The sequence below is a fragment of the Ixodes scapularis genome, unplaced genomic scaffold (genome assembly GCF_016920785.2).
Source record: "Ixodes scapularis isolate PalLabHiFi unplaced genomic scaffold, ASM1692078v2 PGA_scaffold4__175_contigs__length_147842914, whole genome shotgun sequence".
NCBI classification, from domain to species: Eukaryota; Metazoa; Arthropoda; class Arachnida; order Ixodida; family Ixodidae; genus Ixodes; species Ixodes scapularis.
This window is the reverse complement of record NW_024609879.1, coordinates 126,543,470-126,567,783: the sequence shown is the minus strand read 5'-3', so window position 1 is coordinate 126,567,783 and position 24,314 is coordinate 126,543,470. Positions and strand designations below refer to the sequence as shown.

Genomic DNA, 24,314 nt, shown 5'->3' with positions numbered 1-24,314 from the left:
CAGTTTGTAGGTTCGGCGTTTTAGGTTTAAACCGATAAAAGAACGTCTAATCCGTTTTCTAAAATTCGGTTATAACCGAAAAAGGTAAGTTTTCTTAGGGCCGCGTCGAGGGGGGGGGGGGGGGGGGGGGGGAGGGGAGAGAGGGCTTTGCAAGGTTCGACATTGTGTGACGTCTTCGTGATTGCCCTCTCCCAAGGTTCAGCATGCAACAAAAGAGATCTTGGGTTGGCCTTCGCGGGACATCTGTGTCCTTTCTGTGATCGGGCTTAGTGTGTCAAGTTCCTGTTCCTAAAAAAATGTTCGGGTGTCATGCACTTCAGAAGACATCGAGGAAAGCCGTTGATACCTTCTTATCACCCTCTCTCAAACTTCCCTGTGGTTAAAAACATAAATACAATAGATTTTGTTGTGCCATTTCACTGGTTTCTGTACGGTCTTCACCTCAGACGGTCACGCCGTCAGAAGGGGAAGGATAAAGAAGCGTGCTGAAAATTTTGCCCGCGAATTCCGCGATTTTGAGGTGGGTCCTGACGGAAGTTGTAGCGAAGACCATGTATATATATATGTGCCGTTATACTTTGAGTGATCATCTGATCCCGTGTCCGATGGCGTTTCTTTCATGTTCACCGAAAAAAAACCGGTAAAACGTTTTGAGAATAAATATACACCGAAAAAAAACGAAAATCGAATTTTATAATAAACACCGAAAAAAGTACGCCGAATTTTGAAAAAATAAAAACCGAAAACGCTGAACCCTACCTATAGGGAGAGCCCGTATAACTGAGAGGTTCCAACTGCTCGATCGGGGTTATGTGGTTTATGGGCCTCGTTTGCAATGCGAGCTGCGGGGAGGTGACCAGTGGCGTAGCCAGGATTTTATTTCGGGAGGGGTTTAACGGCATCCCCCCCCCCCCCTTTGAATGACGGAGGGTGAGCTCGCTGACGCGGACGCTGAAGCAAAGATTAGGGAGGCGCTGTTAAGATAAAACGGGTAACGCTGCATTGTCATTTTTCAAAACGGAGCAGGCTTCATTTACAGGAATACGGGCGGGGTGGCTCACTGTTCTACTGTCGTCGTAATTGCGGCCCATCAACTTTAAAAACTTCCTCACAACACTCAACTGCCTCCGCTTTTCGAAGTAGCACTGCAATACCAACGCGTGAAGGGCAGACGAAACACAACAATAGCTATACTTGTTGTGTTGTGTATAGCTAAACAATTGGAGCAACCGACCACGCACGAACTCCAGGGGCCCATATTTAGGGTGAAGGCATTTCTGAACAATCGCAATACAAAAATCCATCATCTATTAAAGGTTTAACAAATTCGTGCTAGAGAACCGGATGCCGAAGGAAAGAGAGTGTTATCTTTGCTAGGCCGTTTTATCTGGCAGCGTGGTCCAAAGGCAGCAGCAGCATATCCTCGGGGTAAGGAGAAGTCATCAGTGCGAACTCGTCGTTCCGTCACTCGGAGAAATGACATGACGCACAACAAAGACACTACACGCTGAACGTGGAAAGGAACTTGACTAGCCTTGCGCCTGTGCGTAGTGAGAATATGAAGGCTTGTCTCTTCAAGTTTCTAATGTTCCGTGAAACGAAGAGATTAAGCTAATAGTAATAAGTAGTCAAGTTCCTTGCGCCTGTGCGTGGCATCCGATGCAATGCATCGGAGGTGGCATCCGATGCAATGCATTGCATCGGATGCCACCTTGACATACAAAGCAGAAAGCCAGACGGACTTCATCGCATCCGTGAGCGACGATTTTCGCAAAGTGAGGGAAACTTTGCCAAAAATAAGGAAATTTTAGGCGTCCAATGCAAGAGGAAGAAACGTGAAACGCCGTCACGTCTGCGGTATACAGGCGATCGCCCTCTGTCGGGAGGCCCTATTTCAGAACGTCCATCGTCTCCTCAAGATCCTAGTGGCTCTGCAACGGCGGAAGCTGAGCGCTTGTTCTCTTCATACGACGGTTGAAAACATACCTGAGAGCGTCCAGTTCGAGTGAGCGACTGCTTTAATTCCAGACGCAGCCGATTCTGCAGGCGTGAACATGTGGCCCTGAACAGTGCTTGCACTGCACGAGCGCGCGTGTTTGGCAGGGACGCTGAAAGCCCTGAGTTGGTACTTGTAGCATCAGCTACGTCTGGACCTAAGCTGAAACGTAGTATAGCGTTTTTGAATGTTCACCGCGACATTAAATTTCAAGCGGAAGACGTCCGGGATATTTTTTTCCGTGAACGGAGGCGGCTTCATTTTAATGTGTAGGCGCTTGGCTAAAGTGAGATGATAAAGAGAACCTGTAAATTGCATTTTAATATAGCAGTCACAGTTGCCTTTTTATTCGCGGTATATTCTAGTCGAAAGCACGTAATTCTGATCACAAAAGGTGTGTGTGAGCGCAGCGCCACCCGTTGCTTACAGTGCGATTTTTTTTTTTTTTTTACAATTCATTCATTATTTCTTACATCACTTACATTATTTTATATTATCACCGTGTGTTTGTTTTATTATGTTCACATTGTTTTGATTGAACTGTGTGAAATTGCCATCCTTCACCCCACAAATGTTTCAAAATATCCATTCTCTATATATCTGAGATCAAGTTCCGCATCCCATCGAATTAACATGAATTAAGCAATATTGCATATTTATTAATTAAAGCTTTTTCTACCCTAGAAACAATTTTCCCGGAAGCATACAAGTTGGAGATGGTCCGTGCTCCCCCGTTGCTCCGTGCCTCGTGCAAAACCGACTGCGTGAGCAGAGGAGCGAGCGGACCCCGTTGGGGGGGGGGGGGGGGGGGGGGTAGCTTTGGCATTTCGGGAGGGGTTTCGACCCCCCAAACCCCCTGTCTGCCTACGCCACTGGAGGTGACGAAAGCGTTTGATCGTCTGCAAACGTGTCCGCCTTTCTTTCTGCTTCCCTCCTCGCCCCGCGAAAACGCAGCGCATGCGCACTTGCGACCAATCTCCGTAGTAGTCGTCCCCCATTAAAGGGGCGACGCGACGATTTTTCTGCTTTGCGAAAATACCGCTTAGAACGGATCCCTGACGTTAATGGCCTGCGAAACTCCCAGTTAAGTATTTAGGAGTCATGCTTATTAATTAAAGTGTTTTCTTTTGGTTAGGAAAGTTTATCTTTCCAGAGTTGCGTCGGCATTGTGGTTTTTTTAGCTTTCTACGTTTGGGTCGGCGGGGCCAGAGCGGCCGCGACGCGGGAGCGGTCCCCCCCGCGGTCGTTAAGAAGCGTCTCGGGTTTCGGGGGTCTGCTCGGACCGGGACCGAAAGAGCCCGCGCTGGAAGATGCTTGTGGCTTATAACCGAATGTGCGTGTATGCAGAGGGTTTTGCCGCTTTGTATAAAATTGTCGCTTTTTGCCCGATGCAATAACTTAGCGGTTGGCGCCAGTCAGGCTGGGAAAATAGCAGAGAACAACTCTACAAGGAGTTTGGGTTTGACGGTTAGGACGCCAAAATGACAGCTCGCCGACCATTGGAGAACAGTGTACCACGTGTGAGTGGCGGAATTTGAAGAGATTGGTCGGTTCCTGAGGGGAAAGGAGGCCCCTACGGGCCTACAAAAGGAGCGCGGAGAGGATTTTGAGGGAATTCGGACTTTGGATTTGATGGAGAGAAATTGGGGACGGGGGTCGAGACTTTAGACGAGGCAGGATGGTTTCCCAAGTTGGGACTTGTAACTATAGTGTGTAAATAAATGCACATAGTTCTATTCAAGCAGTGAGTCGACCCGTCACTCAGCGACGTTCGTGCCACCACGCTCCAGACCATCGAAGCGGAACCTGCCTCCCACACCCACCGGGAGGAACAACTTTAACTGGCGCAGTCGACAGGATGGTGGCGCGATTTCCGGTGAGACGACGTGGCGGCGACCTGCGGGCAAGTACGTGAGCTTCGGCTCAACGGTGGACGAGGCAGCATCCCTGTGAGAAGCCTCGTGGGCTCCGGCCCGAAGTGACCAAGACGGCATCTACGTGAGAGGTCTTGGGGGTTTTGACCCGACGTCAATGGTGGACGAGGCAGCATCCACGTGAGAAGCCTCGTGGGCTCCGGCCCGAAGTGACCAGGACGACATCCACGTGAGAGGTCCTGGTGGGTTTCGACCCGAAGAGAAGAAGGCGACATCCCTGTGAGAGGCCTCTTGGGTTCCGACCCGATGTGAACAAGGCGACATCCTCGTGAGAGGCCTTGTGGGTTACGACCCGAAGAGAACCAGTGAACGGAGCAACATCCACGCGAGAAGCTTCGTGGGTTACGGCCCAGAATACAGCGACGACGCAGCATCGTCTACGTGAGAGGTTGCGTGGTGTTGCAACCCGAAGAGCGGACCAGCCGGGCCCGAACCCAAGACCGACTCCGGTGGGTGACGTCCAGCGACACCGGAGAGTCATCGACTCAGGAGCGGCGCACTGACACAGGTAGGACTCATTTCTGTTTCCTCGGGGTTTCGCATGTCAGTGGTGTCGCGGTCGACGACTAAAGGAGCTCGAGTTATAATGAGCGAGAACGGGGATTAGAGCCCGGCGATGTTGGACGACGTATTAAAAGGGGGAGGGAGTGAAAGAGAGAACGCTCTCCAGCGAAAAATTGCATCTTTAAGACTCAAACTCGAGATAGCCAAATTTTACGCTAATCAGGACGAGGAGAATTGGCGCCGCGGTGGGAAGGATGAGGGCCAAGTTGGAGCGAATGGGAAATTCGAGGTGGTCGTCAAGACGGGCGAACAACACCTAGTGGAGTGGGAAAGTATCCTGCTGCCGTGGACGACATGCCCGGAACAGGTGAACATCGAGGCCCGCTGCGAAAGCGTGAGCGATGGTGACAGCGGCGAAGGGAGCGAGGGCGACAACGCGTTTGAGCTAAAAATTGCAGCTCTAAAAGCCAGGCTCGAGATCGCCCAATTTAATCTGAAGCAGGCAGAAGAGAAGTCGCGCCGCGGTAGGAAAGACGAGAGCCGGGTCGGAGCGGGCAACGCATCCGATGCGGTTGTCAAAACGGACAACGGACACTCCAAACCCACCGAGAAGATAGACGCGGACAGCGATGACTGCGGCGACATCGAGGTCGAGCCGGTGGTCCGGACGGGCAAGGGGCACCAGAAGCCCACCGGGAAAACGGACGACGACGACGGGTTACCCGAAATCTTGAACGAGCGGCAGAAGCTTGAAAATCCGGAAGAAGACCGCGAGGAGAACGCATACGGCGATGCCTGCGGCGGCCGCGAGGTGAAGCCCGTTAATAGGAGAGCTGACGCGGACGAGGCAGATGCACCCGCCGGTGATCCGGTGACGCAAGGAGGCGAGAGCGAGAGCGGGAGCGATGGTGACGGCGGCGACGAGGGGACGAACCCGGTTGGCGACATCGAGCGCCGGGATCCAGGGAACCCCGGCGCACCGGTCACCGCAGCACTGGGCAGGCAAGGGCCGTCCCAGGCTGGGAGGAAACGGCTGCGCAAGAAGCGCATCGCCAGGTCGGAGTCGGCGGTCAACAAGGACTCCGGGTCCAACCCTGCATCGTCTCCGGGCTACGACGAGGACGGTCATGCAGAGGATGTGAACGACGGCGAGAGGACGGCGAAGAGAGCCTTGATTCCTCCGATCCAGGCGTCGAGACGGAAGCTCCGACTGCGGAGAGGCGCCGACTTCGGGGCCAGGGCCGTGTCGTCGGCGAAGGTCAGGCCGGTGGTGCATCGCAGGGCGACGCCCAGGGACAAGGTTGCGTCGCGCTACTCCAGAAGGGGGAGTCTGGACGCAAAGTGCTGCGGGGGCGAAAAAAGCCAAGTGAACATGGAGGAGACGAGGAAGCCACACCGGTCGGTGCCCAGAGCTCGCACGCGTGAACAGCAGACTTCAGGTTTGGGCTCGGGATCGGCGGGTGTTGCGGAAGCGACTGACTGCAAGCCGCCCCAGGTAGTCCTCAGAACGTCTTTAACGGCGACGAGATGGACGACCAAACGGCCACGATTAGGGGGGTAGCTAGCCAGGCTACTAGGTTTTTATTTCACTTTTAGTCTACATTTATGTCACGGTCCCCCTGATTCATTGTTCTTTTGGCCTTCGGTTGGCCCCTCGGTATATCATATTCTACGAAATATATATTTTTTGTGTTTGGTTTTTATTCTCTGCAGGGAAGTTTGAGTGTCCCCACGTAATTGAAAAGTGTTTGGTAGCTTTAGCGTTGGTAAGCATGTTGCGGCTAGACCTGCAGGCATGATTAGGGCGTGGTCATTATGCCACAGTTTTGAGAGTTCCCACCACTGATTTTGCGGGACCCTGGAATGTACAGGAGTGGGTCCAACGTGTGTGTGATCGTGAGTGGCAGTTTGACTTTGAACATTACAGCTATCACGGCAATTTTTCTTTTGTGTGCCCATTCTGGTGTGTGTTGGACGTTTTGCATGCGGCAGCCGTTTTAGTGTTTCTGGTTTTGGAATTGTAACCATTTTCTTATTTTTATCGGTGCCGTTTGATTTTGTTGACATTTACGGATGAGCAGTTGGTGAACTTCTAGAGCGTGATGTTGACGTTGTTGCTTTTGGTTAACTGTGGGCCGAGTAGTTGGTTCGAATATTTGCCAGTGCGATATTCGGTGAAGGAATTTATGTTGCGCTTACATCAAGTGTCAACGCAACAGTCTTGGTGGGGAGGAGTTAAGTATTTAGGAGTCATGCTTATTAATTAAAGTGTTTTCTTTTGGTTAGGAAAGTTTATCTTTCCAGAGTTGCGTCGGCATTGTGGTTTTTTTAGCTTTCTACGTTTGGGTCGGCGGGGCCAGAGCGGCCGCGACGCGGGAGCGGTCCCCCCCGCGGTCGTTAAGAAGCGTCTCGGGTTTCGGGGGTCTGCTCGGACCGGGACCGAAAGAGCCCGCGCTGGAAGATGCTTGTGGCTTATAACCGAATGTGCGTGTATGCAGAGGGTTTTGCCGCTTTGTATAAAATTGTCGCTTTTTGCCCGATGCAATAACTTAGCGGTTGGCGCCAGTCAGGCTGGGAAAATAGCAGAGAACAACTCTACAAGGAGTTTGGGTTTGACGGTTAGGACGCCAAAATGACAGCTCGCCGACCATTGGAGAACAGTGTACCACGTGTGAGTGGCGGAATTTGAAGAGATTGGTCGGTTCCTGAGGGGAAAGGAGGCCCCTACGGGCCTACCCTTAGCGAAAAACCGGGGCTCTTAAAGTATACTTTATTTGTACTTCCAAAAGTATGCTTGTTGCTCTAAATTGGCCGGTTTTTAGTAAGCTTTTAACATACTTTCAAGTAACATTTCCCCATACTATTAAGACACTTGAAGTCTGCTTCAAGATTCGGTTGGCTTCTACTTTAATGGCACTTTTAGGATACTTCTAGCCATCATTTTAGTATGCTTTCAAGCGGACTATTAGTATACTTTCAAGCGGGTTAATAGTAAACTTTCAAGCGGCCTTTAGGATGCTTTAATGCAGCCTATTAGTATGCTATTAAGCAGCATTTTAGGCTCCTTGAAGTAAGCCTCCCAGGTATATTCTGGGGTACCAGTAGGGCTTTTAAAGCATTTCAATAATTTATTCATGACTAATTATATATCAGGGTCTTCATAAAATATAATTTGAAATTCCAGTTCCCTGTAACTAAACAAATTCATATGTTACAGAGAATGACATGGAATAAGGGCACAAATTAAATACAGATTAACTGCAGTAGGAACTTTTATTAAAATAAAAACAATCAAATAAAATCATTACAAATGCACATTTTCCAATAAAGCCCAATCAGCCAGTTGCCAAAAAAAAATAGGCAGAGTCACAGGTGACTGGTTTTAGACGTTCGCCAGTCGCCCAGAGCATGTGAGTTATGTTCCTTTGAGGTGGAGGTCCAGTTATATTTTCATACCTCTGCACCACCTTGGGGATTAACCTTCCCTCTAATGTCACACTGTCTTTTATAACTCAAAGATAAAACATGTTTTTCAAGAGATAAATATTGCACTTGTGTAAAAAAAAAACACTTCAAATAGTTACAAATATCACACAAAGCATAAAAATATCACAAGGGTTTAAAAGATCAGACTTGTTTACACGTTTTTCAATAGATAAATATTGCACTTGTATAAAAAAAAAAAAAAAAAACACTTCAAATAGTTAAAATATCACACAAATCATAAAAATATCAGACTTGTTTGAAAACAGCATTAAAGGGCAACTCCGCTCAATTCCAAGGATTTCGGGATAATGAGTGATTTCACATTAAAAAGCCCTTGTAAAAGGCACTACTTCATCTGCTCCGCGAAAAAAAGAGGTACATTTTTAAATCTAATATTAAACACGAGCAGAAATCGAAACTGAAACTTTGGCTCCCTCCAGCAACACTGTCTTCGAGCCGCCAAGAATATGGCTATCACGAGGTATGAGATGTCACGTGATCCTCTACGCAATAACGGGAGGGATTGGGTCAGCAGTGTGCCAGGCGCAAGTGTCGTCTGCACCGCACTCTTCACCATGTTTTGGTGTCTAAGACATTCGACGACGTCTGCATAACTGCGGCATAAGTCTGCGCACATGGTGTCCGGTGTGTGGACGAAACTCCGAGGGACAATAATCACAAACGGTGAGACGACAACGGCGGTTGTGATGCGGGAGACATCAGGAGGTAACGGTGGGGAGGCCTGGCAGCTCCCAAGAAGTATGCTGCGCAGGTGCACGGAGAAGAAACGTTACTGACATCACCTGTTGTGCTTGCCCGGAGAAGTAAAAACAAGCAAAATGGTGATGATGCTTAGCTCAATGTTTGCTATGCCCACGCAGTAGCCTTGACTGCACTGTTGGTTGCGCCTCAATTTGCCGGCTCGATTCAGCAGATTTCGGCAATATGGCAAGTTGCAATGTTTGCCGGACCGTTTAAGAAACATTTACATAGAACTTTATCGCAATATTTGACGTGTGGTCCCCTTCCTAAATGATACTGAAGAGGACTGCATCATTTTTTTCAAAAACAAAAATGAAGAGGAGTTGCCCTTTATATTTTATATTTTTATGATACTTGGAAAATAACTACAGAGGTGTCGTTTTGCAGGCATTTTTCTAATATTGGTGGGTAAATTGCAACCAAACTTGATTGACCTATTAATTGAAATTTCAGAAACGGGCTCCATAGAGCAAAGCCTGTAGCCGTGACAATGCGAGCGGAAAAATGGTAACCCAAGCTTTAATATTAAAGGAGAAATCTTGGAAGCAGTAAGCAATTTCTAAATTTCCAATTTTCTGATCACATAAGCTAGTTATGTCAATAACGTGTTGCTGTAATTTACCCACCGATATTAGAAACATAGCTGCAAAACAACAGCTCTGTAGCTATTTCTTAAGTACCCCTAAAAAAATAAAACCTAAAAAGCCAACATTAAAGCTTGCGTCGTGGGGCCGCTGCCTTAAACATGGAAAATTCTAAAATAATTTAAAAGCTTCTAAAATCATTATAAACTAAAATCTCTGAACTTGTGAAAATAAATAAATGAAAGAAAGCTAATCTTGTTTGTTAATTTATATTCTTCTTTCGCAAGTATGAGGTGTTACTGCACTTCCTCCTCAGGTACTCTTTGACAGTCTTTGATGATTCACCCGGAAATTTGGCAATCACGTGATCTGAAAAGAAAAAGAAACACAAAATTCAGGAACTATAACTATACAACAGTGTCATCTTATATCCAGTTTTAGATTCACTGAGTAATGTATTTTCCAGACTATAAGCTTCACCTCCTATATTGAAACATCTTCACGAAAAAGTTGGCATAAAGTCGCGCTTGTATCCGAGATCGCAGCGGCACGTCGCAGCGACGCTCCTTCGCCGCGTGTGGGGCCACCACAGCATTGTTGCGAGCGGCGGCGCATAAAGTTGCCATGTGACGTACTGGAACGTGGCGAGTTACAGCAAAGCGCTTTCGGTGCATGTAGGAGCCACCACAGCGTCGTTCTAAGCAGCAGCGTGTAAAGTTGCCGTGCGGCACACTGGAAGGAGACGCATGTGGGAGCCACCACAGCACCGTTGTGAGCAGCAGCAAGTAAAGTTGCCGTGTGGCATATGTGGGAGCCAATACAGCGTCGTTGCGAGCGGCAGTGTGTCAAGTTGCCGTGTGGCACATGTGGGAGCCACCACAGCGTTGTTGCAAGTGGTGTCTCTAAAGTTGTCATGTGGCGCACTGGAACACGGCACGGCGCATTGCAGCGACGCTCCTTCGACGCGTGGGAGCCACCAGAGCGTTTGTAGTATGGCGCACTGAAACGCGGCGCGTCGCAGCGACCCTCTTTCGGCCAAGTGGCAGCCACCAACGCATTATTGCGAGCAATGACGCATAAAGTTGTCTTACGGTGCACTGAAATGCGGAAAGGCACCACAGCATCGCTGCGGCGGCACGCAAAGTCACTGGAACACACCACAACATTGCTGCAAGCTTTTTCGCGCTGTCGGTCACGGCAGGTTGGCACGGCACCGATACAATTAAAGAACATAAAGGCAAATGCAGCTGTTGCCGTATTTGGCTTTGTGTTTTCACGATAGATGAAGGCCCAACAGATAATGGAACAGACTGGTGCCAGGTGGCCTTCAAACTGTTCCATTATCTATCATGCTTTTCGCACTCCTTGGCGGGCGATGGAGGACTTGCTGCAGCCACGAGAAGTTTTCATGAAAACGTTTCTAAACAAGTCGCGCCATCGTACAAGACCGGAATTTGGAACAAAATGCGACTTATACACCGGAAAATATGGTATCCTTATTTTTTGTGTCCACATAATTTTACCATACGTGAGAACCAATGATCAGTTCGATGCAGAGAGTGATATTTAGCTGCTGCAGAATTCCGAACATAGCATTTCGGTCAATTTGTGAAGTATTAAGACTGCAAAAATTCAACCTGTTATGATATTTCATTAGAAAGTCAGATTTGATGTAGCCGAGACATTTTTTTTTAAACATTGTCATTAATTTTGTATGATAATTCAGGGTCTTCTTTACAGCAATTCACTGACCTATCAGGTCCTGAACCGGCTCTTTAGGCAGGGATGATTTTGTCACAGAGCCGGAAAGGCAGCACTCTGCCAGAGCGTCGCTCCCGAACACCATCACAGCCAGGTCCTGTGTGTACAGGGATGCCGGCTTTCCGTCGAGCCGCTTCATCTGGACGTCGGTCACCACGATATCACCGAAGTGTACCTGAAATATAAGAATAGAAATAGAACCAAGTATAGTGGCCACATCCAAATGAATCCTTTTAGATTAAAGTCCATGCATGCATGCGCAGCCTTGACATGCTGGTGGTAAGTAAGTGCATCATGAACAGAGCCAGACCGCGACGTAAAATATTCCAAACAGCCACGCAAGTGTGCCCTCAAGATTACACGCACACTGGCTGTAACACACCTCTAAAGCATGGTCAACTGCAGCTTCATCTTTCAGCTAACCCCTCAATGCACAAGAACTTGCACCCCTAGAGACACTCAAGGAAGTCCACTAGGGGTGCAAATCACAACCATATGCATCATGCAACTAGTTGCCTGGCAATGTTTTTTTTCATTGGCTATTTAGGTACTATAGGGAAAAATGAAATGCAAACAGAGGAGTGCGTGGCTCGCGGTACAGGCTGCACTGCCTGGAAGTGAGCCGAGGGGCGAGGCCTACTCCTATGTGTTTACTTCATTCGCTCAACGCTCCCCAAGCTTCGGCAGTGTGCACCTCTTGGTGTGCTGAAAGCTATCACCGCCATCTTTGGTCGCTCGGTGCGTGCGGCGCGAGGAAGTTCGCTGCTAGTAGCAGCTAAAGCACTCGCTCAGCCAACGCGCGCTTCAGCTGCTACTCTTCCCCTCTCGCTCCTTCAGCACTCTCCCAGTGATGTGATTGGCCTAAGCCATTTTGAAGAACCTTTTGGAGCAGCCAAAACAGTGTTTTGGAGCAGCAAAAGTGGCCTTTGGAGCAGCCAAAACAGTGTTTTGGAGCAGTGAAAGTAGCTTTTGGAGCAGCCAAAACAGTGTTTCGGTGCAAAAAAAAAAGTGGCTTTTGGAGCAGATATTTTTAGAAATATAAATATTTGTTTTAAGTGCTGGACAAACGAAAGGCACTTTGTGTTGTGTTCTGATGTGACGAGCTGTGATGGAACACGATGCTTCTGTTTTTACTGCCGAGACATCCCACAAGTATACAGTGCTGTAGGCGCTGCCGAGCAATTCCAAAAAAAAAAAAAACAACAACCTAGCCATCGTTTTACTGGCTCCTGACGTGCCAGATTTTTATAAAAATTAAGTAACCGTTAAACAATGGATTGCAAGCGTCCCAGCTGGTGCATCTGTCGTGCAATCATGTTCGCATGCACGTGAGGGCAACTTCAGCAGGCTTGCAATTCCACGTGCTTCGTCGCGCCAGTGGAGACAACGGATGTTCAATCAAAACCGAAACCATGCCACTCCGCTCCGTCGCCAACTGGTTCCCAAAATAGTATGCAAAATGCAATTGTCCAGCACACGACAATAAACAGTCCAGCGGCACGTGCTTGCCAGGCCGGCATGCGAGGTACAGGCCAAACACACAGAAAAAAAGAACCTGAGCGCACCGATATATCACATCGCGAGCCAGGGTCAAAAAGTTCTTGAAACGCCGTGTGCAACGACTGAACTCGTGACAAACAAGCGCTGTGCGGGTTCAGCGTGCAGACATTGCCTTCTTTGCTTTAGCTCACTTCTCTTCATCAACCTTCTTTCGCGGCAGATTTTTCACGTACTGGGGTCCCTCTCGAAAGAAAGCCCATCGAGAGAAACCTAGGTAGTCAATACTTCGCAGCAGCTTAGAGTTAAATAGGAATTTTTGTAGCAGTGTATGATTTAAACAAGAACAGGAATCTCGATGCGCTTCAGTTTAGCAAGCCCCATATCTGCAGCGATGTGGAGACGGCAACACGCGACGTCGCGTGACCACGGCGACTGTGGTCGTGCGAGCGCTTCAACTCACAAAGTAACCCTCGCCGCGCAAAAACGTGGTTTTGATGGTTTTCTTTCAAAGCATGGCGACAGGTCCGGCTCCCAGCACACTGACGTCGGACCGTCCGCAAATGCCTGCGTCTATCGTTGAATATTTTTTTTTAAAAGACACGAGAGACTAAATCCTTGAGACGACGAAAGCGCAAAATGCAAGACGGCGGAAAAAACCATGCAAGACCGGATAGACGATTGATGCAAGGTACGGTAAGTCGGGAGGCCGCTTGCGCCATCTGGCTCACGCATGCTCGATTACGGTTCTCAGTTTAGTTTTGGTTTTGAAAGGCAACCAAAATTGGTCCTTTGGCGCAAGCTTGGCACAATTACCCATATCTTGGCAAAATGTAGCAGGATGTAGCAGGGTTAGCCCTTTGGCGCAGTCTGGCGCAATTGGCGCAGCAATCACCATCACTCCTCTCCTCCCTTTCCTTCACTTTTCTCCTCTCCAGCACCTTCGTTACCGCACCCACTGGCCAGACTCTTCCAATATACGGCTCCGTTCAAACATATAGTAAACAGAGAATGTCTACATACCGTGTTCTCCATCACATTCCCGGGCACTCCTGGAAGCATGGGGCCCGCTGCTTCACGATGCTGAAGGCTTGCAAGAATCTGTGGCACATCTGCGAAAAAGAAGTGTCCACCATAAAATTAAAACTGTCGTCCTCTAATCTCGCACAGAAATCATAATTCTGTTATAGTACTTCAATGTTTTCGATGCCGATGCCAACTGTCAACTCAACAGCTAGGCTAGAGGGTGAGAGAACCTCAACCATCCCATAATAATGGAGCGCTTACCGGCAACGACCCAGCAGACAACGCTGCGTTGTCTGCCATCAAAGAGGCGGCTTGCAATTGACTGACAAGCGCCTTTCATCAGCCCACCGTCGCCTCGGCCAGGTTATGCACTGCCCTTCTTCAGCGCAAAGTTTTACTCAGGAAGAGGCGTCTCCCTATCTTAAATCACATTTTTGGAAGGGAAATAAGCGCCACATCACCGTAAGTTTTGGATTTTTAGGATGCTTAGAGCCTGTAGAAGGATTTAGCACCGAGAACAGACAATTTCGGAAACATCCTTAGTGCATCTTTAAGAACCGTCGAAACCAGCAGGCTTACAATACACGTTTGCAAATCTGATCTCAGGTCACCACCATCTTGTTCATTGGGGTGCGCTTGGGTGCAGTCGTAATCTGATTACGACGCCTTAGAAAGGCTTCCGTAATCTGATTACGACGACTTAGAAAGGCTTCGTAAACGGATTATGACGCACTTGCGCAGGCCGTAACCGAGCAAGGCGGCGGCACCCTGAAACCGGGCTTGCAAACGTGTGTAGATTTCGAAGTTCTTGAAAACATGCTGGAAGAAAATCTTGAACCTGATGTGGAGTTGGAAATATATAATCACAGGACAAACACTCTGAATGAAAGCAAACAATGTTAAAGTATGTTTCAAAGCTGATTAAGATCAAACCTTCTAGAAACTATTTCGAGTCTCTCTCCCATTGCAGTATAAACAGGTTATGCTCCTAGTCCACGTGGTAATCAAAACAAGAGTGAATATTTTACTCTAGCTTAGGCATAAAAAATGGGATATGATCAAGAAGTTTCCAGAAATTTGGGAATTCAGTCATACCTCTCAAAGCAGGAAGGAGATCGTCCAGCACAAAAGTCATCTGTGCTCTACCTTGGAGCACTTTGGTCTCGGCCTCCTCTGCCCTGGCCTCGGCCTCCTCTGCCCTGGCCTCGGCCTGCTCCAGCCTGGCCTCGGCCTGCTCCAGCCTGGCCTCGGCCTGCTCCAGTCTCGCCTCAATCTCCTCCGTCCTGGCCTCAGCTAGCTCCAGTTTGGTTGAGATTTCCTTTTCCCTGGCCTCAGACTGCTCTGCCTTAGCCTCGGCGAGTACAGCCCTCGCCTCGGCCTGAGCCCTGGCCTCGGTCACTGCAGCCATGGCATCTGCATAGGAGACCCTTGCCCCACTCTCTTCGGCCCTGGCCAGGGCAGGTACCGCGAGAGGCTCTTGAACTTGTGGCGGCAAGTCGGTCGGCTCCTCCAGGCCACCAGGAGATGCGTGCAAGAGCTATAGACAACAAATGATATGCGCATGTGATGGCATATTATCAGATTTGAACAACTAAGTATGATAAAAGAAGCCCTAAGCAACGGAGGCTGGATTCATGAAACAATGTTACGACGAATCTGGAGAAAAATTCATATTCGTGAGACAAAATTATTGTAAGTTTTACATAGCTCGCAACAAAGTCCTGCGACAGCCCCCGAGGTGTCCTACAAACTTCTTAGGATCAACACGACCACACGTCACTTACGTACAGGGATTAAGTACAGGTTGTCACGAAAGAAAATTTACACGGTCTTTTTTAAAGCAAAAAAAAAACTAGGCATCGCCGAACGCTCATTTTCCGCCCAAAGGTAGTGCTTGAGGTCACAACCAAATGCCAAAGTTTCAGCCCAATCCGATAAATTAATCAAAAGTTATGTGATTTTCCGAAACTTTCAATGGAGAAATGGCGGCCGACGGAGCTTTCGAATACATGGGGCTCTATGGCACCAGAAACCGAAAACAGGCAAACATGGGCTCCATTTTCCCATTAAAATTTTCAGAAAATCACCTATAACTTTTGATTAAGTTATTGAATCGGGCTGAAACTTTGGCATCTGGTTGTGACCTCTAGCGTTACCTTTGGGCGGGCGGAGAATGAGCGTTCGGCGATGCCTAGTTTGTTTTGCGGTGTAAAAAGCCCTGTAAATCTTTTTTGTGACACTCTGTAGTTTAGGGAGCGAGCAGGGGGCATTTTTCTGCACACAGTTCGTGTGAATCTCAACTTCAAGCTGCAAAAGAGAAAGAATGCAAAACTATTGGTGCAGCACGCAGCCGACGATTCCATTGAGCTTACCTAAAGCTTAGTGAGGCACGTCATGATGATTCAATGGAAGGGAACACGGAAACAACTCTTTGGTGAACCCTTCAGGTATGAATAGTGTGACCTCAATTTGGTGATTAGCAGTGTACCCTCGTCTCAGAATAGACCATTTTTTAAATCCCGTCAAGCGCCCCCGCCCGCACTCAAGCAATCATACGACCAGGGTGCTTGGGGATTTAGAAAATCGCCTATTTTCATTATCATAGTGGAGGATGACTGGCAGGCCAGGAAATGCGTCTTTTGAAAATAGACGCAGTTTCTCGTTGCAAAGTGGTCTTGCGGATGGGATATGCTGTAGCAGGGGTGGAACTCATGAAATGTACATGGGAGCAGCCACGGGAGCAGCTGAAACAGCTGTTTTGGAGCAGGTTGGAAGCAGCTAAAACTACATCTTGGAGCAGGCTAGGAGCAGCTCAGATCAGTTTTCATTTCACCTCAGCTTGTGTCTTTGACGAGCACGGGAGCAATTTCAATTGTGCTTTGCAGCACAGATGAACATGAGTGGTTAGGGATTTATGTAAATGGGATAACAGTGTAACAGATGCGAAAACTTGAAACTTTCATGTTTCTGGAGGCAGTGTCCTTGATTATTTCTGAGCGGCTTTCAGCCGTTCAAAATGGAAACCAGCACTGCTTATCGCACAGCCCACACGTGCTCGACTTAGTAATTATATGTGCGAACTACTAGACGTGCATATGCAACGGACGTCCAGTTGCGCGGAGGAACAGGGCAACGAATTTCGCGTTGGTCCTATTGTGCAGCTCAATATCGAAGCAGCAGACTACAATTAAGGGAGTTATCGTATTCGAAGCGATAAGCAGGAGCAAGATTAAAATCTCGTGAGAGGTGCTGACCGTCAAAGTTTCGGATCGGACAGCGTTTCAGCTCTATCAAATCACGACTTATCTTGCGGAAATGCGGTTCCAACTTCCCAGGTGGTGGAGCGCTTAGAATCCGACCCCCGAGTTTTTCTCGCGCGCTTTCGACTCGGGATACAGAGGGAGAATAAACAGAACAAAGGATTGAAAGGCCGAGCAAGCTAAACGTGCTCATTGTTGCCAATCGAGTCGATGAAAACCGAAACCAAGACAAAGTAAAATTTTTTTTTTGGCGCACGTTTTGCGATTTGGTGCATAATGGCGCGAGGTATTGGCTGTGGCGCAGTTTCCACTACATGGCGCAGGATGGCGCAGACAAATGCGCCTGGCGCAAAATGGCGCAAATGGCGCAGCCGTTCCACCCCTGTGTAGGTGCTTTTTATTCAGATGTAATAGAGGTAGAAATATCAACACGGAGCGAGCATATTTCTTGGGAGCCATGGCTGGTACGCGATATTGGATCACCAATTTATGTGACTCCCTTTTTATGTTGTCCATCCCCTCTCAGATCCTTAAGACCAAGAAAAAAAATGTGACAATTTGTTCACTTATGCACCGCTTTGCAAGCGAGGCATGCAGGCTGCCCCTTGAGCATATATAAAAGTTTTGTAGGCTTCATAACCAAGAGTTACCTCGTCCTCGGTGAAGCTCAGCATTCAAGAGCATTTGCCCTGCGGCGGTATTAGCACTTTACTAAGCACGGTCAGGTCAACACACAAGTGTTGCAAGAGAAGCAAGCCATAACCTCCTGCCCTTGTTTCTTGCTGTAGTTGAAATGCACGTGCTCCAACACGGTGAGCTTTCCAAACGGCTATTGGAATTGCCAAGAACGCCGTCACCACAGTAACAGTCGCCTCTTGCAACGACTTGCAAGACACTGCAAGCTGTAGTTTTTCCGCAAGAGATTGTCGTTTTCCTCCTCTTATTTAAGAAAGCATTTGTGAATACAGATTTCTCTTTTCTTACTACGTCATAACCTATGAACTTCTTAGCCAAGTTGTCGTAGCAGCATAAGAAGCTATTAGCAAATCTGGCCTGTGCTTTTCAGAAGTGACCTCTGGTAAGCACACAAAGCTCTGCTGCTGCTGCACTCAGACTACTTCTTGTGCTGAGGAAAAGAACAGCATATGGCATTTACTTTACAGGTTACTAAACTAGTAAACCTACACTTTCCAGCCACCCGTCCAGTCTGAACAGCTCGAAGTTGGCTTAAATTAAATAATAATTAGTACACTTTAGACAGCACACAAGACTAACAATTACATATTAAGAGGAGAGCTCTGAAATACAAAAATATCTGTAACCAAACACCAAATGGCAACATCATGTGACTACTGATATGCAACTCTCAATAAATCTAACATCTTCACAACAAAAGTTTGCATACATACCTTCTGTTCCCTCAGGTCATCCCTAAGCTGTTTGACAAGCCTGTCTTCCATGTTATCTTTTTTTTTGTGGACTTGCCTTTTCTGTGATGAAAAATTGTAAAATTAGGAAAATAAGGTCTTTCAAAATTTTAAAGTTCTTTCAAAATTTTAAAACCAAATTATAGTTCCAACTTCCTCCTACATTGTGCTATCGGCGTAAAAGTTTACAAACCGTGGAAAGAAACAAAAAGAAATTATTTACTACACTGCCTTAAAGTCTGGGCTTGCCTCTTCAGTGAAGACGATTCCTTGAGGGATGATGAATCACCCACACCTGTGAAGTACGTCCAAACTAGAGGACAACGCCACAAATAAATTTCTTAGTTTCTTCCCGCGGTTCGTAAACTTTTGCAGCCGATAGTACATTACATAATCTTCAATTAATGCAGATTTCCACTTAATAGGTTACTTTGTTACTACCAGCACAGTTTAAGTATGGCACCTAACGCATCTCCAAATTATGCGTATACTGCATCCTCATTTCTGGTCTTCCGATTTCCGCCATGTGATATCATGTTGGTGGCAATCCTAGCGGTGGCACAACAGTGGGGGTGGAGACAACAGATGCTTGTTATGCTCTATCTCACTCTGCAGACAGCCAATGAACAGCAGCTTATGCAGCCACGGGCTGTGATGCAGCGATTATAGCCACCCTATATGGCAGCTAGCTACCAGAGTAATGGCACTCTTTTTTGTATGCCACCTCCCGCCACAATTGGTCAGTATGTCATTATGGAGACGACCCAAGCTGACTCAGTTTCCATAGCAACGGGCTGCACTGAGGATCGCCAAACGCGCTTGGACAGGATTCAGACACCGTCTGCTACTCCTGCCCCCGACGATACTCAAGTGGGAGGCCTTTCCGACACATGAGATTTGGGGTTGACTTTATCCTAGAGCTTCTTCTGTGTAAGTTAAATAATCTGTGCCTACATCAACATCACTCGTCCGTATTCCAAACTTAAATCAGGATGCTCAAACGAAGAGTGATCAAACGGTCGCTAGAGGCGCTGGCAACCTCCCACGGCCAAAATGGAGATCTCCGCTGCCGCTTTAGGTGTTGTGTCTAGCACTTTTGGCCTAATGTTGCTTCTCTGGCAGCTAAAGCTTTTAGCTGCCATATAAAGTGGCTCTAGCCGCAATGACAGCGACGCTTGCGTTTGCCCACTTTTTCCAACAGCAGTTGGAACTACAACCAACCACCAGGGTCACCACAGATGACAACATGACATGGCAGCCCCTATGAGGTAATTTGTTGCCACTGTGGTACCGCACTCAATGCATGGGCGGTATAGGATGCTAAACACACCAGTCGGAGATGCATTCCAGGCACCGCAGTGTAGGGAAGTTGCACTGATGCACTGCCAAAGTGATGCTGCAAAGTTTCCAACTGCTTGTTCCACAAAAGCTGCTTACCTCGTCCTTCTTGGGCACAGCATTCCGCTCGTCCAGCATCTTGTTTAAGAGCTTCTCCAGCTCGGGACGGGAGACTGAAGAGCAACAAAGCATTACATACGAAAATTGAGGTCCTATGTTTCACCTACGTACAAGCACTTTGAGGTGAAACATAAATAACCCTAACACGCATTCAATTTCTGCACCTAAGTGGAAAAGTGTTTGCGTGGAAATAGCGCTTGTGCTAGAAAGGAACGTTTCAACGGAAGTTACGTCCTGTGTAACCTACACGACCTTATTGAATATTACGGTTTACTGCCGGTACATGACATAAACACAAGCATATTGTGAATTATTCCTACGTTACGTCCGATGCAGCATTCCTTAATTGGTTAAAAAAGCGACTCCATCTGTACTTCCAGGTACAGATGCCCATTACATTTTTTTTTTTTCTTTCTCGTGTTTCTTGTGACGGTTTCTGAGAATAACGGACGTTCGAAGCAATTCCTAAGAATGTGACATGAACGTGCTGTTTACAGCAGCAGGGTTTCCTCAGACTTGTTGGCAGCTGGCACAATCTTCACGTACCACTCAAGTTGCCACGCGCACTAAATTTTGCAGTGAATTCTTCCAGAGTGTCTTAAATAACAAGCTGTTTCGAGGGGGCTGCTTGGGTGTGAGAAGGACAATAGACTTGTTAAAATGGAGGTTTGGGCGAGTTGGTTGTTCATAACTGACAAGAAAACAGCGCACCCCCAAAACAAGCACTCTTAAGCTTTCATGCACACAAAAGAAAGAGCCACTTACACAGCGCTGTGTAAGTGGCTCCAGCCAGCAAACCAAGCCCCGCTGAACCCCATGCACTTCCGGAAACAAAGTCCCATAGCACTTCGTTCAGCGAAATTTCGGTGACATTAGTTTTTTCCTGTGTTAAAGAAGTTATGACACGTCAAAGATAAAATATGAGATAACTATACTGCTAGGACTCATATTATGTTCCTATAATCCTGCTAAATTTGTTTTGAAAATGGCGCGATAGTTTTGTGGATAAATCGATTTATATGCAAGCCCCTCGAAGGAGCAGATCCGGGCGGAGCTGAAGGTTGGCTACGTAGCCAGCCTCCAGCGCGGTGTCTCCTTGCACGCACTCACAGACTTGGCTCGCTTGGCTTATCGAGCCTCAGCTTCCTCGTTTACCTTCCATGTTTCGAGCATGGGGTCCGTAATGATTACGTTTACGGCATCGCTCGCCTTGTCGAAGTGTTCGACATTGATCGCAGCAGCGACGAGAGTGATTGCTATCTAGAGATGTTGGAAGCTGTTCATTTTGACTGCGACCCACTGGCGACCAGCTCCAGCGACGACGAGTAAAGGCCCGTTCACACTCTTGCGACCGACTTCGACCGAGAGAGACCAGACCGGTTTTTAAAGCTTTTGCGACTTCTTAGGACCGGATGCGATGCAGTGGAGCTGGTCCTAAGTCGCAAGAGGCTTAAAAACCGGTCTGGTCTCTCTCGGTCTAACTCGGCCGCAAGAGTGTGAACGGGCCTTAACGGATGAACTCGCCGTGGTCACCGTCGTCCGGGAATATCTCACAGGCGCATGCAGGGTGGAAGGTCAACGGGCCGGGGGTGAGAGCAAGAATAGCTTTCGGGTTACCGAGTTGTGTGAGCGGTTTTGATTGTACCGCCAGTACCGCGACGAGGAGAGCTTGAGCAATTATGGGGGCGTCTAGAATGAGAGAGTGTTCATGGTCACCTGGTTTATGGACACCATGGTGTGACTAACTTGGGCAGTGCTGCCTGGTCGCCAGATGAAAATGATAAAAATTCGTAAATTGAATATTGCTATTACCAGAGCTCTAAAAATCGCGTCACTTGGTGTATATACTAAGTAGCCTATGAGCATTCCATTTCAAGAATAATCTATCCGTTTAATTTTCACGCCATAACCCCTTTAATCGTAAAAAAAAAAAATGTAAATATCGGCAAATGCGTCGGCAAAATAAAATGTTCAAGAAAAAAAAAAAAGTAAGCACGCACCGGGGATCGAACCCGGGATCGCTTGCTTATGAGACATATCTTACCACTAAGCTACACTCCCTTTTTTTTTTTTTTTTTTTCTTTATTGACTAAGCTACACTTTTCGAAAAACTCGTTTTGAGAACTCGTTTTATACGAGATTTTCGGACGGCATTTCAATGCGTGAGTAGAGTACCGTCGGACGGCACTTGAACGCTCTGCAAGAGTGCCGTCGGACGGTACTCTACACACTACGTATTCGGAGCTCCGTCGGACGTAACGCTAGGCACTGCGAATCTCATTTCACAGCTTATCCGATTAAAGGGAAGCTACGGAGCTTCTTGGAAAAAATGAGTTAGAAGTGAATTCTAGTGTATTTTTACCCCGTGAACCCGAATACCAAACCATTTGCTGCGTAAGTATTGTTAAACGCAAGAAAAACGCGAAAGACAGTCGCTGTCCGTGACGTCATCGACGGATCTTTTGGCTGCCCAAGGCTAGGGGGGCGGGGCTTCAGCCCTATTTTGAAATTGCTCTTGTGGCTCTCCGGCGCGTCGCATTGAAATATAATTTTGATATCTGTTATTCTAAAGGCCAAATGAACGCAATTAAAGCGTTTTTTCTCAAATGTAGAAGTGCCCCATCTTCCCTTTAAGGTTGAACCCACTAGAGCGAATACGAAGCGAACAACCGCCCTGCGGCACCCGCACCGCGCAGAGCAAACGCTGTCGGGCAAACATCGTCCTTCGTATATTTGCTCCACGAAGTCCAGGCTTTAGCGAAATCATGCTCATTTATCGCGAAGCTCGATCAAATATAAGACGTAAGAAACGTACCTCCGAAACGGACGACCTGAGCGGCGTGGACGCTTGTACCCCCTGTTGAGTTACCAGACTTGTCCTGGTTGGGCCAATTCACTTTAACCCAGTTTTTTTTTTGAGTGGCGTCCTTGTATCGCGGCCACACTTTGGCGTTGTGGCATACAGGATTATAATCCCGTATGAATTTGACAGTTGCAACGCCAAGAGAGCCGTCATCGAAACTATAAAGTGCAAGCGTATCCATCAAGACGTATAAGCACAGCACAGTACAGTACAGAGGTACAGACAAGGCCAACAAGGCGCCAACCACCGAACCAAAAGAACCAAACAAAGGGATTAGAAGTGACTTCGGATTTGGATGTGGATTCTGGACGTTACTTTTAAACCGAAACAAGAGCAAAGGTAAAAATAATGTGTGGAGCAACTGTTTTTTATGCCTGCTGGTAGATGTCTGTTTTGTTTGAACGACTTATATTTGACTTAGGCAAGCACTAACAAATTGGGTGGAAAAACAGCATGGTGTTGATTATAATGCAATTCAATGCAAATTTGCAAGCGAGTGCGCAACCGAAAAAATCCGCCTGGTCCGGGTTAGATACCCGGATCAGGCAGATTTTTTCGGTCACGCACCAGTCCAGTCACCTAGCTATGTTTAGAGATTTGTGTTTATCCTTTGTCCCTCTTGTTCTCCTTCTCGAGATTTGTGTTTACCCTTTGTCCCCCTTGTTCTCCTTCTCGAGATTTGTGTTTACCCTTTGTCCCTCTTGTTCGAGCACACTGGGATTCCATTTCCCATGTATTTTGTCAATAAAGGCAACGTGGGCGTTATTTTGTTTACATGCCGCTACTATAGAAGCTCATTACATGGCACGTAGACATCGATTGGTAAGGATCATAGCCCGGGCCCAAGGGGGGAGGTGGGGGAGGGCTCTGCCCCCCCCCCCCCCCCCCCTTTCCCGCCGAAGTCTACGCCTATGATGGTGTTGATAGTGCCCAACCGGCAGAACCCTCCGAGGTGCGCACCAAATACACGCCTTATGCATACACACAGCTTTCTCACTTCCGGACAGGGGTTTATCAGGAATTTTAAACCTGGGGTGGCCCAAATTTTTAGGGGGGGGGGGGGGGGGGGCACACTTTGGGGGTGTCTTGGGAGAAGGGGGGCAGGGGGCTTGTGTAAATCTATGTGTTTGTCACGTCCACAACCGCCACGCATCGGACCTTCGGGTTTCCAGCCAGGCCCCTTCTCCGTGCCGCCATCTTCATCTTGAGACTGTATCTCCTCCGCCTGCGCCTGCGATCCTTTGTACTCTACCTCAGGAAGCCCATCCCTCATCCCGCCGTCCACCACGTATTAGGATTCAACTCTGCCAGCTGGACTGCCAACTACAGAGTCATGCAGATAGCACGCATTGAGCTCTCGCAGGAAATTCTTGTCATGCAGAAATTACTTCCCGGTCTCATGACGGGCATCTTCGGTGCCCGCTTTACAGTTCACCCTTCGTACATATTTCTAACCAAGTCCGGGCAAGACCTTCTTGCCCGGACTTGGTCGTAATTGCAACTGCTTCCACAGAAAAACGAGCGAACCAGTGGCCCAAGCTTCAGCCACCGCTAAATCTCTCGGGCTCGAACCTTTTACCGCAAGCCGAGGCACTGCTCTCAAAGGGACCCAAATTTGCTCCTTCTGTCACACCGTCAAGAGTGGATCAGCTCGCAGCGGTACACCAGATCGCGTCAAGAATTCTGGAGCCTGCCCGACAAGAGTTCCTCGGTGTTGGTTCCCGTTTGGTGTGCATGCATGGAGCAAACCACCCAA

General features: G+C 47.9%; 1 protein-coding gene across 1 annotated transcript; it reads right to left on the bottom strand.

Moving 5' to 3' along the window:
* Positions 1-7,688: 7,688 nt before the first annotated feature.
* Positions 7,689-22,821, bottom strand: LOC120849360. The gene is made up of 7 exons (XM_040221567.3): positions 22,511-22,821; positions 19,675-19,748; positions 18,220-18,300; positions 14,646-15,087; positions 13,548-13,636; positions 11,019-11,202; positions 7,689-9,635 (listed from the first exon to the last, which is right to left on the bottom strand). The coding sequence occupies exons 1-7, from the start codon at positions 22,737-22,739 to the stop codon at positions 9,529-9,531; spliced, it is 1,206 nt and encodes a 401-aa protein (XP_040077501.1). The 5' UTR covers positions 22,740-22,821; the 3' UTR covers positions 7,689-9,528.
* Positions 22,822-24,314: the final 1,493 nt, after the last annotated feature.